At 42.7% G+C, this 19,578-nt stretch overlaps 1 protein-coding gene across 1 annotated transcript in view; it reads right to left on the bottom strand.

Moving 5' to 3' along the window:
- Nucleotides 1-1,490: 1,490 nt before the first annotated feature.
- Nucleotides 1,491-19,578, bottom strand: part of LOC140507384 (uncharacterized) — a 56,975-nt gene continuing 38,887 nt past the window's right edge. Inside the window, 4 exon segments of the mRNA XM_072615485.1 lie at nucleotides 1,491-6,677; nucleotides 7,450-7,576; nucleotides 8,158-8,319; nucleotides 15,815-15,927. Coding sequence (XP_072471586.1) covers nucleotides 4,795-6,677; nucleotides 7,450-7,576; nucleotides 8,158-8,319; nucleotides 15,815-15,927 — 2,285 coding nt within the window. The 3' untranslated portion in view covers nucleotides 1,491-4,794.

Raw genomic sequence — 19,578 nt, 5'->3', positions numbered from 1 at the left:
CCTAGGGCTGTTGTGTCACTGGAAGCAGCAATGAGATTTGGCCAGCCCCTAGGGTGTCTGAACATCCTATTAGGGATGGCACTGCTCATCTCCTGGCATGAGGAAGTGGATAGAAAAGGTTTCCTAAAGCCAAGGCAACCAATAGTAGGAGGGATGCAAGAAAATTGGGAAAGAATTTTTGCATCTAGTGTGTGTGATAAAGGCTTCATTTCTAAAATATGCAGAAAAGTGAGTCAAATTTACAAGAAAACTGGTCATTCCTTGACAGATATGGGTAAAGGTTATGAACAAACAGTTTTCAGAGGAAGAAATAAAAGCTATCTAAAATCATATGAAAAAATGCTCTAAATCACTGTTCATTAGAGAGATGCAAATCAAAATAACTCTGAGATATGACATCACACCTAGGAGATTGGCTAACATGATACAACAGGAAGATGATAAAGGCTGCACAAGGTGTGGGAGAGTTGGAACACTAATTCATTGCTGGTGGAGCTGCAAAGTGATCGAAGCATTTTGGAGGGCAATCCGGAACTATGCCCAAAGGGCTATAAAAATATGCATATCCTTTGACTCAGCAATATCACTTCTAGAAATGTAGCCCCAAGAGATCATAAAAATGGGAAAGGTCCCCCACATGTACAAAAATATTCATAACAGCACGATTTGTGGGGGTCAAGAACTGGAAACTGAGGGGATGCCCATCAACTGGGCAATGACTGAACAAGTTATGGTATATGAATGTCACAAAATGCTACTGTGCTATAAGAAATGATGAACAAGAAGACTTCAGAGAGGCCTGGAAGGACTTCTATGAACTGATGTCGAGTGAAAAGAGCAGAACCAGGAGAACATCGTACAAAGTAACAACCACAGTGTGTGAGGCATTTTTCTGGTAGACTTAGCCCTTCACAGCAATGCAAGGACCTGAAACATTCCCAATGGATTCTTGAAGGCAAATGCCATCCAGATGCAGAGAAAGAACTATGGGATTGAACTGCAAAATTAAGCACAATATTTTCTTTTGTGTTCTGTTTCGTTATGGTTTTTCTCATGGTTTCTCCCATTCATTTTAATTCTTCTATGCAACATGACTAATGTGAAAAAGTGTGTAATAAGAATGTAGGTGTAGAACCTATATAAGATTGACTCATATAGGAGGAGGGGGGAATCCAAGACTTAAGGAACCGATTGTAGAAAACTGAAAAGAAATAAATTAATAATAAAAAAACATAAAACAAAATGGTCCAGTACCTTAAAAAATATCAATACGTCTCCAACAAAAGAGTATCTTTTACAACATCCAATGCAATTGGGTGAAGAAAATGGATTTCTTCTGTGGTAGTAAGCAAAGGAAGCAAATTTCCCTTGGCTAACATCAGGGATTCACTGTCTCTCTGTGTCTATCTGTTTCTGTCTCCCTCTCTTTTGTGCACTTGAGCTATCCATGACTAGACTAAGGTTACAAGGAATGATAGCCACAAAAATAGTATTTTCATACTGATTTAATGTTTGCAAAACAGTTTACAAATATTGCTTAATTAAATCTTCACCTCAACTCTAGGAGGTAGATGCCCTTATCATCCCCATTCCACAGATGGGGAAACTCAGGCAGGATTAGGTGACATGACTTGCTCAGTGATATACAACCAGGAAGTACCACAGGCTGAACTGGAATTCACATAACCTCTTAAAGAAAGCATTACAGAAATTGATGTCCAACATGTATCAAGACACTTAACGAAATTTTCTGCCTGCAAATGACAGGAAACACTGTGAGTAGCAATTAATGGAGGAATGGCTGAAGAAATGAAGTTTATGAATGGCATGAAATATTGAGGAGAGATGGAAAATAGCAGGATTTCAGGGAAAATCCATTACATGTGCAGGGTTTTATGTGTAAGAGGGAACTTGGGGATGTTTAATGAGGTCTCTTCTGGTGGCAGGTCTAATGCAGTCTGGGCTGCAGCAAGAGGCCTTCCCTTGTTAATTAGACACATTGGGGAGGCTTCTCTCCACAAAGAATCCTCTGATAGAAAGTAAGAAGTGATCTTGACACCACAGGGAAGTGCTCCTCAGAATGTTTTCTCTAAACCTCAAGAACCTTTGAACTCCATTTGAATTTCTTTCCTTCTTCATGACAACGATCAGATTTCTATCTCATAAGAATTCTGAAAAGGGAAATAGGCCATGATTGCTGTCTAAAGGCATCACCACCTTGATTAGTCATAAGGTTTCTCCCAAGTGTGGAAGCTTTTGTTACATATGCTAAAAGTGGGTAACTAAAACCTTTGACACATTCATAACAGTCATGAGATTCACCTCTAGTGGGGATTCTATCTATGATGTTTAGGTAAATCTGAGAGCAGTGGGAAATCATTCCACATTTAATACATTCATAAGACTTCTCTCTGCAGTATCTTTTTGTTTGATATATAACAACAGTGGATCACTTTGTGAAACACTTTCCAGAATAATTACATTCTGGAGTTTCTCCCCAGTGTGAATTCTCTGATATAAAGCAAGATGGGAGCTCTGTGTGAAAGATTTTCCACACTGATTACACTGTATTATATTACATGGTGAGTAGCAAGATGGGAGGAGTATATAAAAGTCTTTCCATATTGATTACATCCATAGATGTAAACCTGAGTGTCTACTAAGAATGCATCTCTGTGCAAAATCATTTCCTTCTAATGATATTCAAAAGGCTTCTATGCAGTGTAGATCATCTCATGTCCAGCAAGATGGGAGCTCTTTCTGAAAGTCATTCTACCCACTATGTATTCTCTGATGCCTAGATGGCAAGACTCTAACTCATTGGAAAAGTCTTTTCCTACTTCTTATATTCATAAGGCTTCTGCTCACTGTGGATTCCCTGATGGAAGGCAAGATTGTCCCTGTCTCTGAAATGCTTTCCAACATGATTGAATTCATAACGTTTCTCTCCAGTGGATTATCTGATGTACTGTAAGTCTGGATCTCCTTCTCAAAGCCCTTCCACACTGATGACATTAAAAGGGTTTCTCTCCACTGTGGATTCTCTGATGGATAACAAGATTCTGTCTCCTTGCAAAGTGTTTCCACATTGATGCCATTCATAAGACTTCTGTCCGGTATGGATTCTCTGATGTGCAGCAAGACTCCTCCTGTCTTTATAAGCCTTTCCAGAATGATTACATCCATAAGGTTTCTCTCCAGTGTGGATTCTCTGATGGAAAGAAAGATGCCGTACACAAGAATAAAGTCCAAATGGGTACATGATTTAGGTATAAAGATTGATACCATGAATAAACTGGAGAAGCAAGGAATAGTGTATTTATCAGATCTATGGAGAAGGGAAGAATTCTTTACTAAAGGAGAGATAGAATGCATTATGAAATGCAAAATGGATAACTTTGAGTACATTAAACTGAGAAGTTTTTGCACAACCAAACCCAATGCAACCAAAATCCGGAGGGATGTAGTAAATTGGGAAAAAATTTTCACAGCTAAGCTCGGGGATAAAGGCCTCATTTCTAGAATATATAGAGAACTGACCCAAATGTATAATCATACAAGTCATTCCCCAATTGATAAATGGTCAAAGGATATGAACAGGCAATTTTCAGAGGAAGAAATTAAAGCTATCTATAATCATATGAAAAAATGCTCTAAATCACTATTGGTTAGAGAGATGCAAATCAAAACAACTCTGAGGTACCACATCTATAAGATTGGCAAACATGACAGAACAAGAAAATGATAAATGCTGGAGAGGATGTGGGAGAGTTGGAACACTAATTCATTGTTGGTGGAGCTGTGAGCTCATCCAACCATTCTGGAGAGCAATTTGGAACTATGCCCAAAGGGCTACAAAAATGTGCATACCCTTTGACCCAGCAATATCGCTACTAGGACTATATCCCCAAGAGATCATAAAAATGGGAAAGGGTCCCACATGTACAAAAATATTTATAGCAGCACTCTATGTAGTTGCCAAAAACTGGAAGTCAAGGGGATGTCCATCAATTGGGGAATGGCTGAATAAATTATGGTATATGAATGTAATGGAGTACTATTGTGCCATAAGAAATGATGAACAAGAAGACTTCAGAGAGGCCTGGAAGGACTTATATGACCTGATGCTGAGTGAAAGGAGCAGAACCAGGAGAACTTTATGCACAGCAACAACCACAGTGTGTGAGAGCTTTTTCTGGTAGACTTAGATTTTTGTAATAACACAAGAACTTGTGAAAAAAAAAAAATCCCAATGGTGGACCTCAAGGCAAAATGCCTTCCACACTCAGAGAGAGAAATATGGAAGTCACTCACATAATGTAGCAGATCATGTTTGTGTATGTGTATCTGTTTGTGTATCATGTTCTGATTTGTTATACGGATTCTTTCATTTATCTTAGTCTGACTACATAGCATGACTATAGTGAAAATATACTCAATAGGAAAGTATATGTAGAATCTATACAGAATTGTATGCAGTCGTGGGGAGGGAGGGAGGTAGTGGGGGGTGGGTGGGGAGGGATAAAATCGCAATTGTATGGCAGTGATTGTTAAACATTAAAAAAATTAAAAAATTAAAAAAAAAAAAAGAAAGATGGAAGTTCTGTGTGAAAGATTTTCCAACCTGATTACATTGTATTACATTGTAGACTCTACCTCACTGGAAAAGCCTTTCCACATTTATTATATTCAAAAGGCTGCTGCCCAGTGTGGATTCCCTGATGGAAAGTAAGATTGTCTCTGAAATCCATTCCAAAGAGACTGAATTCATAAGGTTTCTCTCCAGTGGATTCTTTAATGTTCTGTAAGACTGGTTCTTGTTCTGAAAGTCTTTCCACACTGATGACATTTAAAAGGTTTTTCTCCACTGTGGATTCTCTGATGCATAACAAGATTCAGCATCCTTAAAAAAGCCCTTCCACATTGATTACATTCATAAGGTTTTTCTCCAGTGTGGGTTCTCTGATGTGCAGCAAAACCTCCCCTGTCTGTGAAAGTCTTTCCACACTGATTGCATTCATCAGGCTTTTCTCCAGTGTGGATTCTCTAATGGCTAGAAAGACTGAATCTGTCTTTGAAAGCCTTTCAATACTGATGACACACAAAAGATTTCTCTCCAGTGTGGACTCTCTGATGTACAGCAAGACTGCTTCTGTCTTTGTAAGGCTTTCCACAGTGAATACATTGAAAAGGTTTCTCTCTAGTATGGATTCTCTGATGCATAACATGATTCTGCCTCCTTACAAAAGTCTTTCCACACTGACTACATTCATAAGGTTTCTCTCCAGTGTGGATTCTCTGATGTGACCCAAGGTGACTCCTGGTAGTGAAAGCCTTTCCACATTGATTACATTCATAAGGTTTCTCTCCAGTGTGGATTCTCTGATGTGACCCAAGGTGACTCCTGGTAGTGAAAGCCTTTCCACATTGATTACATACATAAGGTTTCTCTCCAGTGTGGATTCTCTGATGTACAGCAAGACCGCTCCTGTCTTTGTAAGACTTTCCACAGTGATTACATTCATAAGGTTTCTCTCCAGTGTGGATTCTCTGATGGGATCCAAGGTGACTCCTGGTAGTGAAAGCCTTTCCACATTGATTACATTCATAAGGTTTCTCTCCAGTATGGATTCTCTGATGTACAGTAAGACGGCTCCTGTCTTGAAAAGTCTTTCCACATTGATTACATTGAAAAGGTTTCTCTTCACTGTGGATTCTCTGATGAACAACAAGATGGAAGCTTGTTCTGAAAGCCTTTCCACAGTGATTACATACATAAGGTTTCTCTCCAGTATGGATTTTCTGATGGGCCTCAAGTGTACTCCTGGTAGTTAAAGTCTTTCCACATTGATTACATTCATAACGTTTCTCACCAGTATGCATTCTCTGATGCATAACAAGATTTTGCCTCCTTAGGAAAGCCTTTCCACATTGATTACATTCATAAGGTTTTTCTCCAGTGTGGGTTCTTCGATGTGCAGAAAAACCTGCCCTCTGTGTGAAAGCCTTTCCACACTGATTACATTCAAAAGGTTTCTCTCCAGTGTGGATTCTCTGATGTGCAACAAGACTACTTCTGGCATGGTAAGCTTTCCCACATTGATGACATTCATAAGGTTTCTCTCCAGTATGGATTCTCTGATGTACAACAAGACTGGAGCTGACACTGTAAGCCTTTCCACACTGACGACATTGATAAGGTTTCTCTCCAGTGTGGATTCTCTCATGTGCAGCAAGACTGCTCCTGTATTTCAAAGTCTTTCCACATTGATGACATTCAAAAGGTTTTTCTCCAGTGTGGATTCTTTGATGAGCAACAAGACAGGAGCTTGTTCTGAAAGCCTTTCCACAGTGATTACATTCAAAAGTTTTCTCTCCACTGTGGACTCTTTGGTAGGAAGTAAGTTTGCTCCTGCTAGTGCCACTCTTGACACAGTCATTCCCTAAGGTCATATTTTCACAGTGATTTAGAATACAAGACTGTCTGAATCTCTTTCCAATTACATCAGATTCACAGTCACTCTTGGGACTTTTATCTAACTTGATATTGGAGTCAAGGATTTCTCTCAACTTGCAGTCCCAGGGACCATCCCTCATCAATCTGTGCAGGACATGTTTTTCCAGAAAAATTCCAAGATTTCTAGTCACCTCATTTTCTTCGAACCTGCTCTCTAAATCTAAAGAAAACAAACAATCAAATATCTATACAGGAAAAGATACACACATAAGCATATTCAATAGCAATGGTTACTGGAGATTTATGAGGCTCATGACCTGGGCATCACCAGCTGAAATGCAACAAACTTTTCTGTATTCTGATACCAAAGACCTGCATTTAAGAGACTATCAGCATAAGGTGGAGAGACAGACTGTGAGGGTGATGTAGAAGCTGTACACCACAGAGGGTTGGACTCCAAGACTTACTTACTTCAAGCTAACCATTCACATTGAACAAAAGCAAGAGCCACGACTCAAGATGGGTACCAGATTTAATATCAACAGATCAGAATGATTCTCCACGGGAGAACAGTTTGGTTTCTGTTTCTATTTTGGCAGATAGACTCCCTGGTATTTTATACTGTCTAGAGTTTGGGTGAGTGTTTTATTTCTTTAAGGAGATTCTTGGAGAGCCAAGGATTTCTTGTCCTACTCTGCCACCTTGCCAGAATCCCCTCCCACTCTTTTTGGCAGGACATTTTCAGTGAAGTTGGTAGAGATATTCACAGAGGTGGAATCTGGCATTTAGGTCTGACACCTAAGAAGTGGTAAATTATTTAACTTGAAAAGGTGACAAGCCACGACCAATGGAGAGTTAGTACATGCAAAAGAGTATGCACTCAATAAAGGTTCTGAAGCTGAGATGCACCAGAATATGGATGAATTCTCTGCCACTTGTGAAAATTTAAGCCTGAAAATTAACATCAAGAAAGGAAAGGAAATGGTCCTTACCCAGGGACAGCAGGTTCTGGACATTCTCCAGCATGACCTCCTTGTACAGCTCTTTCTGAGAACGGTCCAAGAGGCCCCACTCCTCCTTAGTGAAGTCCACAACCACATCCTTCAATGTCACCACCTCCTAAACCATCAAAAGTCACATGATTTAGAGCTCAAAGAGACTCCAGAATTCCTCTAGTCCAACTCTCATCCCTTTCAAACAGGAAACTGAAGTCCAGAGAAAGGATTCCCCTAACACTCATGTAACTTTTACAAGCCTCAAGAGTCAACACTTAAAATCAGTTATTAAGACCACAACAGAATATGGTGAAAAGCATTTTACATTTGAAATGAGAATCATGATGGAATAATCAAAGCTAGTAAAATGTTTTACTAGACAAGGCTTCTGATGGGATTAGGAACAAGATATGTGCTCTGTTAGTGATGCACAAGAATCTGTGTATCACTATCATGGGAGATAGTGGGGTCAGGTGTAACTGCACCTCTGTCCTAAGTGAAATATTAAGAATATTCTTATGAAGAGTTTGTGAGAAGTTGGTTAGGACTGTTGATTCTGGGAGGAAAAAACCAGCAAGGTACAGTGATCTCTCAGGAGTGAACAAAAATTATCAAGTCAATTTGGTAAAAGTCTGCAATAAAGTGTGAAGCAGAGACAAGTATGAAAAGAATTCTAAAGAGAGATTACTCACAATATGGCCTCACCTGAGTGGTATGAGACTGTTTCCAGCCAAATGATGAAGAATTCTCTACTCTTATACTGAGGGGGTGAGATGACCCTGGGTATGATGAGTCATACTTAAGCATCTTCTCTCTTTGCTTTATGATTGCTTTCAAGTGTTCATGGAATAAATACATTCCTTCATTTTAATATTTAATTATAGAGAAATAAGAATAACTATATGAGGAATAAGGGATTCCTTCCTTCATTAAAAATGTAAAATTTTATCAAGTGGGGTTAGACATTAAGCTAATGCATAAGAAAGACTACAAATTTATGAAAAATAAATTATTTCTTCATGCTGCTACAACTCTTGATCACTGGGCTTAGGTTGTTTGGAGTCAAAAAGTCAACTGATGAAGATTATACAAGAAAGTGACTGCTTCTTCAAATCCTTCGATGCTTGGGAGGGCCCATCTATTGTCACAATGTGATACATGCAAAACATGTGTTTAGCCAAGGCACTTGGCATTTGATGTTTCTTATTTCTAGCAGAATGGTATGATTAACTGGTTATGAAGATGTACTATTGTGAAGCAATTCTCTTTTTGGTGGATAAAAATCTCTTCATGTTTTATCACTTTGATTTCATTTAAAACATCTCTTTTATCTTGTATTCTTTTATGTCACATATGGCTTCTTTTATTTTTGTAATGAAATTTCTGAGCAACTAAAGAATATTTTCCCACCATGGGGTGAGCTCACATCCTCCAAACACCTACATAAGAAGAAGGTCAGCCCAAACATGTCCACATTTGCACATGTGCACCGTAGTGCTCTATTTTGGAACTTCTCATTGAGTTTGCCACCCTGTCCCAGTGTCTTGTGCCCAAAATCTCCTCCTTTGGTGTGTTGTCTTTCCAATCAAAGTATAATCTCGATGGAGAGAGGACAATTTTTCTTCATTTCTGTTTGAATCCCCAGACCTTAACACATGGCATGGCATCATTCGCTTGTTTCAGTTGTGTCTGACTTTTCTGGACCTCAGTTGAGGTTTCCTGAGCAAAGACACAGGAGAGGTTTTTCATTTTCTGCTCATGTTAAAAATGACGGAGTGAGGCAAACACAGTTAAGCGACCTAAGTGACTTAGCACCACACAGCTAGTAACTGTTTGATTTCAGATTAGAACTCATGCACATGAATATTCCTGATTCCAAGCCCAGGGTTCTATGAACTGAGCCACCTTGCTGCTCTTTGCTCACTCCTTAACCCTTTACCTAACTTAGTTTTCATCCTTCCTTTCTTGAAAGGGCCCTTTGAAAATTTACAATTGAGGCTTTAATTACCAAATCTGACAAATTTGTCCTGTAAAACTGGATTTAGTCGAGAATCTGCACTTCCAGATCCAGAAGATACATGTGGCCTTGAATGCTGCAATTTCTCGAGAAGCACTGCATTCAGATACCAGGATAGTGTCATTTTAATGTAATGATGTTCTTCACTCTTACCTTTATAATTTCTGAACATATGGCCTTTACAGCAAATGTTAAGAGCATGTTCTGTGAAGGTCTGACCCACTGATAGAAGGTAAAATATCACAACTATCCATGTGACTTCGGAGGAGACCACATCATAATTTAGTTTAGGACACACTCAGTTCCATTTGCAGGCAGGACCCCAGAGTATATGGCTCGCTTCTTTTGATTAGTCTACTGCCAGAGTTTTAATGTGGCAGTCTTTCTCTTCAGAAGCAGAAGGGACTCAGTCCCAAAGTAGGATGAAGGTGGGAAAATGAGAGTTGATGGACAGATGAGGGAACAGGAGCTCTCAGGAGGAACCAGTGTATTACATTTTGGCCTAGGCACAACGTGAGCCTTGGAGACAAAGTGGGTGCTCTAGGACAGGGTCAAGTAAGAAGAAGGGTCATTGCCATGGCCATGGCATTTCAGCTAATGGAAACCATGAATGGAAGCAAAGAAGGCAGAGACCTGAACTGCAGAGACCTGAATTTCTAGCCATGAGTGTGAAAAGAAGAGGATTCCAGGGATTCAGGACTGAGGCAGAAAGAGAGTGGTGGACCCCTTCAAAAAGGCCGCCTTTTGCTTTCCACATGGTCCATATTTCTAGGCAACTTCTGGCTTGCACTCCGCGGCCTACCTCACTCCCTAACTGGCAGAAGTAACCCTCTTCCTTGACATACAGATGTTTCCTAAAAATCTAGGGCTAGGCTTGTAGTTTCCAGGAAGATCTGGGCCAGGAGGTCAGAGAGGTCAGATGGCCTACCTGTAATCTAACTTAATAGGCTTCAGAGACCAAGAAGTGGTCTTTGAGACCACCTTCATGGCATGATTCCTGAGTTCACCTCAGTCAGCCCAACCTGTATCCAATGACTGCTGTTCTCTGGACACCCCACCCCTCCCCCAATCCCTTTCCTTCTTTACCTCCTGAAAGCACACTTACCTTTTGCATTACTATCCCCCAAATCTGAGGCTTTCCCATAGAAAATGGGTAATGGTTTTTAAAAATGAATTTTGGAGAAACTGTAACTCACTCCATTGGATGCTATACTGGATGTCCTGAAGCAGGTCAATGGCTCTGAAGGTCCCTCCCTTCCCCCAATCTCTTTGAGAAAACTCAGGACCCTCTTCCTGTCCTGTTATTCTGTCTAAGGCACAAAGGGCTTAGCAAATGTTGATTAACCACCTGACTAATCAAACAGCTACCATGTTCTTTGGATTGGTATAAGTAGCTATGCTAAAGACCCTTGTGACAGACCTTCCTAAGTCTAACTCTAAATCCACACTTTCTTTCTTTTCCTAAAAATGTTCCTTTCCCTCTCTGTGTCTCCCAACCTGATCTGACCCAAAACATCTTGATAAAGCTTGCCTACAAGGCCTCAGGGATCCTACCCACAGGTTGGATCATGTACCTCAGGAGGAGAGCTGGTCTCTATGTCCTTGGTGAAGACACCCATGTCCATCAGGTAGTGTGTCACACTCTTGAGTGGATAAATGAACCCCAGCACACTGTGTGTAACCTGCACTCCCATATTCTGCCTGTCCCTAGCAAGGACCCTGACAATTCTCACTAAAGAATCAAATGGGATAATATTGATATGGCTCCTGGCACATAGCACACACCATGTAACGAGCCCCTCCCTTAACCCTTTCCAGTATTCTTACACCTTGGTCGTCTCTCTGACCCAGGGGCGCTGGCCTCCTGGCTGGTCCTTGACCAAGACCCTCCATCCCCTGACCCTGTGCCTTCCCAATGGCTGTCTCTCATGCCTGAAATGTCCTCTCCCCTCACCTGGGCCTCCTGGCATCCTTCACATTCCAACTAGGGGCAGCTAGGTAGTGCAGTGGATAGAGCACCAGTGTAGGAGTCAGGGGGAACTAAGTTCAAATCTCACCTCAGACACTTGACACTCATTAGCTGCGTGACCTTGGGCAAGTCACTTAACCCCATGCCTCATCCTGGGTCATCTCCAGTCATCCTGATGAATATCTGGTCACTGGATTCAGATGGCTCTGGAGAACTGAGGCTGGTGACCTGCACAGCCCTCCCTCACTCTAAACAAAGTCAAGTGCAAGTCACAACATCATTTCTGTGATGGAATGGTCTTCTTCAGCAACGAAGGACGAACATACATCCCAACTAACATCTACCCTCCTGAAAATAAGCTATATCTGGTCCCTTCCCTCTCACAGTGCATCCCATCCATACCCTACAAAGCTTGTTTGCACACAGATGCTGCCATGTTTTCTCCCAAATAGATTGAGATCATGGAGAGAAGGGATTGTTAATTTTTTACATTTTCTTTGCAGAACCAATACTTAAGCACAGTGTTGGCACAGAGGAGCCACTTTCTAAATGCTTATTTACTCGATGTAAGAAATGGGAAGTAAGAAATGGGATGTAAGAAATGATGTAAGAAATGTAAGAAAAAAAATGTAAGAAAAGGGATTCACAGAGACCTGGGGAGATTGGTGTGGCCTGAGGCAGGAGGACATGGGCAAAACCAGGAGGAGAAATTCTTCTGTGCTGACAGAAGTGTACAGGACAACCTACCTCTAACAGGAGGAAGCTTCCTTGCCTCTCTTGGATTACAGATTTGCTGTTGCTGCTCAGGTATGTGGATGGACTGCACTCACCTGGGATGAAGGTTTCTGGGCCCCAGAAAACATTCTCCTTGGTCTCTCTCCTAGGAATAGGTTGTGATCCTCTTCAAGGTGACCTGGGGAGGGAGAAGAACCTCAGGGTGGGAGAGACCTTGACTTTGCCTTCTCCTCCAAGGGTGGATATTGACTTGCCAAGAATGATGGAGGGGGAGCTCCCAGAATGGTTACAAATGCCCTGCTCTGCCCTCAGGGGAGAAACTCCACCTCAAGAGGAGGGCAGCAGGGAGTTCTTTTCCAAAGTAAAAGGGAATTCACCACCAAAGGAATAGGGCAGAGAGATCTCCATTCCACAGAGACCTCAACTACAGGCAACACGAAGGGTTCTCTGTTCTGAATGAAGAATGCATAGAGACCTTAGCTCCAAAGGAAGAGGGCAGAGAGCCCCTGGCTCCAAAGAAGGCAGAGATCTCACTTCCTAAAGCATCTGTTCCCAATCAACCTCCTCTTGTTGGGTCTTCCCAAGCCCAAGAGTCCTGCCCAGCCCTGCTGTCCACCTTCTAAATTAACCCTTCTTCTCCCCTCCCCTCCTCTCAGGGTTCCAAATGTCACACCAGGGAGAGAATTCCACCTGCTCCCCTTCCTCCACCTGGCTGGTCATGTTGGAGCTCCCCTTCCCCATTTCTGTACCACCTAATTCCCTCCCCCTTCTCTGTGACTCCAGAACTCATCAGAAGAACCTCTTGATCTTCCAGCTCTCCCCCGCAGACTATATTCATCTCCCCACAAGGATATGCCCACCTTAAATCCTTCCTGGTTCTCCCAGTCATTTCCCTCCCCTGATTCCCTCCCCTCCAACACCCCCTTTCTTCTCTACAGCCTGGGCCCAGACCTGCCCACCCCCACTGAGCTTTCCTCCAAACTGGAGACATTTGCCACCTTCACCCATCTCCATTCCCGACCTTCCATATTCCAATGTTAACACCAAGGGGCTCCTTCCTTCTATCATGTTTTCATCAGCCAAGAGATCTTCTCTCATGGGAATATAGGTGGATCCTAATGGGGAGCTGGGGCCAGGACATCAGGACCCCTGGGTCCCAACTCCTGTTACAGCTCACTTTATAAACTTTATCTACTGATATAAACCTCCCCACCTCCCTCTAAGTCTAGGGGTTTGGCTGTGACCTGATTTAGTAATTTGATTCCATGCCCTGGGAGGACCAACTCTTTCTCTTTCCTTCCTCAAAACCTGAATTCTCATGGTAAAGGGAGAGGTGCAGGAAGCAGGACACGTTGTTCCTGGGGCACAAGGATGACAGGAAATGAGGAAGGAGACCAGAGAAGGACTGACTTGGGTTTGCTGTTGGGGGTGAGGGGAGCACATAATTCCAGCACTGAATCCTTACAGATCCTTCAAGTAGTTTTTTGTTTTTGTTTTTGTTTTTCATAAAATTAAAGCCAGTCCCCATCCTCAGGGACCTTATCTGGCAATGGAGAGTGATGGGCAGGGAGGGGCTCTGTGGGCTGGGCAGTGACGCCTTGGAGCAGACTGATACTCATCCTTCCCGGCCTCGAGCAGAGGGGGACAGCACCGAGGGTCTCATTTCCTCAACTGGAGAGGAAAGGGAAAGTTTGGGGATGAAAAATAAAGCCAAAAGAAAGCATATACCTACCTACAGATTTATATATTTACATACGTACACATATATGTATAAACTTACTAGGCTTTGTGGTAAAACTGACAGCTCAGTTGAGAATTAAAAGCTTTTTTTAGAACTTTTCAAGGGAACTCAGGGATTTTAAGAGAGGGATGCACTCTAACCCTGGGAACCACCAGGATAAAGACAACACCTGGGATGGAGCATCACCAAGGAGGAGAAGCCAAAAGGCCAGCTTGGCTGCTCAGTGCTGTGTGAGGAAGAGCTGTATGTAACCAAATTGGAGAGGGGGCTGGGACGTAGTTCTGTAAAGCTCTTCAATAGCAAACAGATGCATCTTTAATCGCATGTTGATATGATGGGAGGCACTAGAATTTACTGAGAGGAAATGATGTAGGGAGGACTGAACTTTAGGCATATAGAGATCTGTCACCTTCAGAGCAGATTTTCCCCCTCCAGTGCCTATTAAGTTAGTTAAGTTGATCCGGTTAAGTTCATAGTCAGGTCTTTTGAGTGGAGGTGGCTCACAAGGGCAGTTTTGTTTACTTGGCCCAATTAGAGAGAATTCTTTCTGCAACAGTATTCCAACATGGTTCAGCAAAATAGCGGAAAGGAGAGAGACAGATAGTTCTCGAAAGAAAAAAAGGAAAGGCAAAAATAGACAGTAAAACTGTAAAACTTGGAGATAACAATATACCACATTCAGATTCAGACAAATTAAAAGGATAATCAAGAAGATTTATATGCTCTATGGGGAAAGGGAGCCAAGAAAGAGGAAAGAATCAGGAATGGCTTCTAGGTTACTAATGGGGAAGAAACAAACTGAATTTGGGGTACACAGCTTCTCTCCAGAAAGTTACCTTGGATGTCAAAGAAACTGAGCTTCCTTACAGGGTTATGAAAACACAGAAAGACCCTCAGTTGTGCTCTTTTCACAGCCTAAGCCCACTGATTCTATCTTGAAGGAGACCTCCAATAACTGGGCAGACCCCACCAAGATATTCTGATAGAATTAACTTAGAGACCTACCTCCGCTGACCCCACCAGACATTCTGGGAAAGGGAAAACATCCCCACTGAAACAAATTTTGAAAGTTCTGAGACCAAGGTTAACATTCTCCCCAAACTCAAATCACCTGCATTCTGTCTCTATTACCCAACCACCCCAATGACGCCAGCCTCCTCAAATGGACTGAGGCTGGGGGAAGCCATATTTATGTCTCTATTTGCCCTTCTTCCCTTGAGGTTCTAACCACTGGGCAATTACCAGGGGGCTGAGGCTACTTTATCTTCTGGGAGGAATTCCAGCTAGTTGGAACAGGGAAGAGAGGCCTGGGCCTGGAGTCAGGAAGAACCAAGGGTTCCCATTTGACCTCAGCCCCTGTATGATTCTGGGCAAGTCACTAGACCTGTTTGTCTCACTTTCCTCAGTTATAAAGTGGGGAGAACAATGGCACCTCCCCTCAAAGGCTGCTCTACAGATTCCACTGGTGAAGCGCTTGGCAGTTCCTGTCACATGAGTGTGATAAAAAGGTGAGCTATTATTATTTTTATTTCTGTCTAGGAGGTTCTTAGGACCTCTAGGCTGAGGAATAATCCAACACTAACTTCTATTTGTTTAAGAGAAGACACTGTTTCTCTTCTGCTCCCCAGTGCAGTGTCTCAAACAAACAGATGGGGAAAATGAGGCTAACAGATTGAGCGACCTGACAGAGCTGATAGGTATCTGAGGCAGTGTTTGAACTCAGGTCTACCTGAGGTCCAGCACAACCCACTGTTCTACCCAGCCAGTTCGCATCATGCAGAACACTGATAGTCACCTACAAAAAAGCATGCCCAGGATTGAAGGAAAGGTACTCACATGGGAAGGGAAGAAAGTGGGCAGGGAGCAAAGGAGACCAGGTCAGATCAGAGGAATGACTTACTGAGGCCTTATGGATCCCTTCGGTATCAGTCCCACAGGCAGCAGGAGAATCAGGACAGGAATCTCCAAGGATGTGTTTATCCAACAGGTCAGGATGGGTGACAATAATAAATGCTACAGGGAAGTCAGGAAAAAAGTCAATGAAAGGGCTACACCTGGGTCTAATCTAATCAGGCTGCATTCAAGAAACTTCAATTAGATATACTTGAAAATGTACATTCTTTTGTAAAAACCTATTATGAATAATTTCAAAAAATGAAAACTCTTTTTTAATTTTAAAGTAACAAAGGCCACGGGTTTCCCACCCATGGCCTAGAGACCTTACAGATAAGAACATCATTGCTTTTATCTGCTTGAATGGTTTGCAGGTGTTGGAGAAGGGAGCAGAGGGTGAGAAAAGGAGAGACCATCCAGTAGAGGGAACTTTTTCTAAGAAGTGATAACGTTTAATATAAAATTTTGGAATAATCTCTTTGTTCTCTCTGAAGCAAACTCACAGAATTCCTCTTCCTATGTCAACAAAGCCAGCCAAGGCTGACTCTACAATCCTTAGGAGACATTTAACCTAAGACACTATCTTGAATAATGAGACTTTCCTTTATATCTTATTATCTATAGACATATACTATGTTATGGCTTATTAATGGTAAAGAAAATATAGACATCTTAGGTCGTAATTTCTATTGAACTTTGTTTACCCTTTCCTATGTCAGTTATCTGTTTGCCACTCACTAGTGGTGGGATTTCCTTCCTTGTCACCGAGACATATGTTTACACAGCCTGGAATCACAAGGCCCAACCAACATTACTTTGTTAATTGTCTTGTCTTACTGAATTTATGATTTGTTCAACTAGGAGAGTTCTTTTCTCACGGCCAAATGTATATAAGCCAAAAGATTTCTGCACTGGGTAGCCAGAACATTTCTGGCTCCATAATGCATTATGTTACCATTTTCTTTAATAGGGAATTGATCAATTAATTAATTAAATCATAAAATGTATGCATTTAGCCTGTTGCCTCTTCTCTAACCAAGTTTTCAGGTCAACAGAAGTTACCTGTGAAAAGGAGAAAAGAGGCTAGCTGAAGGATGAGAAAGTTAAGGGAAGGTCTTTTCAAAGTAGGGGAGACCTGGGCATTTCATGTTTGGAGTTAGCAGTTCAGTGGATTGAGTGGTGAAAGGAAGTTGTGGTTCATGTTTTTTCAGTCAGGTTCCATTCGTCCTGACCCATTTGGGGTTTTCTTGGGCAATGGTACTGGCATAGTTAGACACTCCTCTGTAATAACATGTTCTTTGTCCCAGAAACATCCAAATGTAAGAAACATGGTTCAGGGATCACAGGACCTCCCAGGCAAGGTCAGGGACTTAGCCAAGAGGAGGTGCTGCTGCCCACTGCTTCCCTTCCCAGAGTGCCCTCTGGAAGACCCATGGGATAGACCTATTTTCACTGAAAGAAGTCAGAGACAGTGGACAGAGGAAGCTATTTTTTTTAAGCTTCTCAGGAGGAAGTGGGTGTGGGGTGTCTTGAAATGCTCATACAGAAGGAAGAGTGAGGTGACAATTCTCCTCTTTCTGTTAGAGTTAGGGTTAGTTTAAATTCCTCCCTCTTTATTTCCCTATATTCCCTCCTTATGCAGATTGCAAAGGTGTGGTAGTGAGGATACTTGTGACCTGGGCATGACCTCTAGGTCTGGGCTGTTTGTCACCACCACCCCCAAGCCAGGATGTGCTTGACCATCACTTGCAAAGCAGGTTACCCATGCTTACCTTGTCACAAGCTCCCAGCAGCCCAGAAGTTTTGCTCTTTTTCAAGAACATTGCTGGGAGCAAAATAAGATACCACAATATCCTTTCTTACACTATGAGCCGTGTAAATGGCACCTTATATCATATAATCCAACCCCATAATTCCATTCCTTAGATAATGAGGCCATATGACAGAATCCAAGCAAGCTGCAGACCTCTGCATTCTTCTAAGATTATGCCCCTTCACCTGGGCACAGACTCCACTCACTGGCCTTTCTGCCCCTTCCCCACCCTCAGACAAACAGAAAACTATCCCCTAGCTCTGCTCCCTCCAGCCTGGAGGGATCTTCCCTTCTTCCATGGGCCTTAGCGTCCTTATAGATGGTGCTCAAATCTGCCCTTCTGCAGGCTTGTGCTAGTCTTACTTCCTCCTTCCCCAGCTGCTAGTGCCCTCCTCTCAGTGATGACCTTCCATCTGTCTCCTCTCTCAAGAAGTTTGATCTAAATCATCATTTACAGGTTATGAATAGAGAGCCAGACTGAAAATCAGAAGACCTGGGTCCAAGCCTGGCCTAGACCCAGGCTTAAAGGGACACCGTCAGCAAGTCACTGAGGAGAGATGAATGGCCTGGAATATTTCCAAGATCCAGTCTAGCTCTGACGTTCAGAGATCTGGAATCCCCTCCCAAGAAACAAAACACTGGACCCCCAGAGATCTCCCCAACATTCATAAATTATATGGCAACCCCCACATCAGTCCATGAGAGTGTAAACTCCCCAAGGGCAAGGAGTGCTTTTGTTTCATTAAGTCCAGGAATTGACTGAGAGGGGGACTACTGATGGAGAAATACACCAACTGGGTTATTAACCTCACAGAAAAGAAACAACTCACTGCTGGGGAGGGAGGTCTGGGTAAATTTTTCAGAGAAACATTAGTATTTCTAAAGTTTTTGAAATTCCTTATCCCATCAGATCCTCTAACAAAATTAGAAGGCAAAAGGGAAAGGCTCCTTTGCATCTCAATGAAGAAAACAAAGGCAACAGAGGGAATCAGGACTTCCTGGATGGGATGAATTTGGGTGAATGTGGGGGGAGCCCCAACCCCTCCTGATCCATGCAAGATTAAGAGAAGCGGGGGACGGGAAGGATGATGGGTAAGAGGGTGGAGGAATGTAGGCCCAGAAAAAGGAAAGGGAACATGGAATCCTAGAATCCAGGAGTGGGGGGGGGGAAATGAAGCAAAAACACATGCTTATCCAGTGGAGTGGAGGAAGGGTCAGAGGTAGGAGTGATAGCCCAACCCCCACACTCCCATTCCATTTGCAGTCTGGAGATAAGCAATCAAAGTGAGTTGATTTCCAGGAAGCCTAAAGGCGGGCAGATCTGGGCTCTAGTCCTAGAGTCCACAGCCCTTACTGCAGATCCTGGCATGGAGCAGGGAAGAGCGGAAGAAATGACTTTTCATTCATCAGGGAATATAAGAATTGACAGCTGAGTTCCAGATCCCCAGTCTTTGAAGAGGTAGCCACAGACTCTGGGGCTCTGGGGATCCCAGGCCCTGGCTCCTAGGTTCTAAGATGAAGGAGGAATCTCAGAGCTCCTCTGTTGAGGTTTAGGGGTGCTGGGACCCCAAAATAACAACACCCTGGGCCTTGCTCGAATGAATTCGACTCAAGCCTTCTTAAAGTCAATGAAAAACAAAGTTTATTAAAGATTCGACATCTTGGGTTGACCCTTAAGGAGCCGAAGCATTTGTAACACTGGAAATCCACTCAGCTAGAGTTAGACCAGGCAGGGCTTGGGTGGGATGTAGGTGGGGCGATCAAGAGGTAACAGACAGACCGTGGAAGGACAGGCTAGGCCTAGGGCCAACAGGTCTGAGTAGGAAAGGACAGATTAAGTGGGAGGATTCAAGGCAGTTCCCAGAGTGTGAACCCCATCACAGCCAATTCAAAGTCAATATCAGCCAATAAGTCTTAACAGGTAAATAAGGTGGGGGAAGGGCAGAAAGCTGCTGGCC

This window comes from Notamacropus eugenii, chromosome 5 (genome assembly GCF_028372415.1).
Source record: "Notamacropus eugenii isolate mMacEug1 chromosome 5, mMacEug1.pri_v2, whole genome shotgun sequence".
NCBI classification, from domain to species: domain Eukaryota; kingdom Metazoa; phylum Chordata; class Mammalia; order Diprotodontia; family Macropodidae; genus Notamacropus; species Notamacropus eugenii.
The sequence above is the reverse complement of the archived record's forward strand: the minus strand, read 5'-3'. Positions and strand labels throughout refer to the sequence as shown.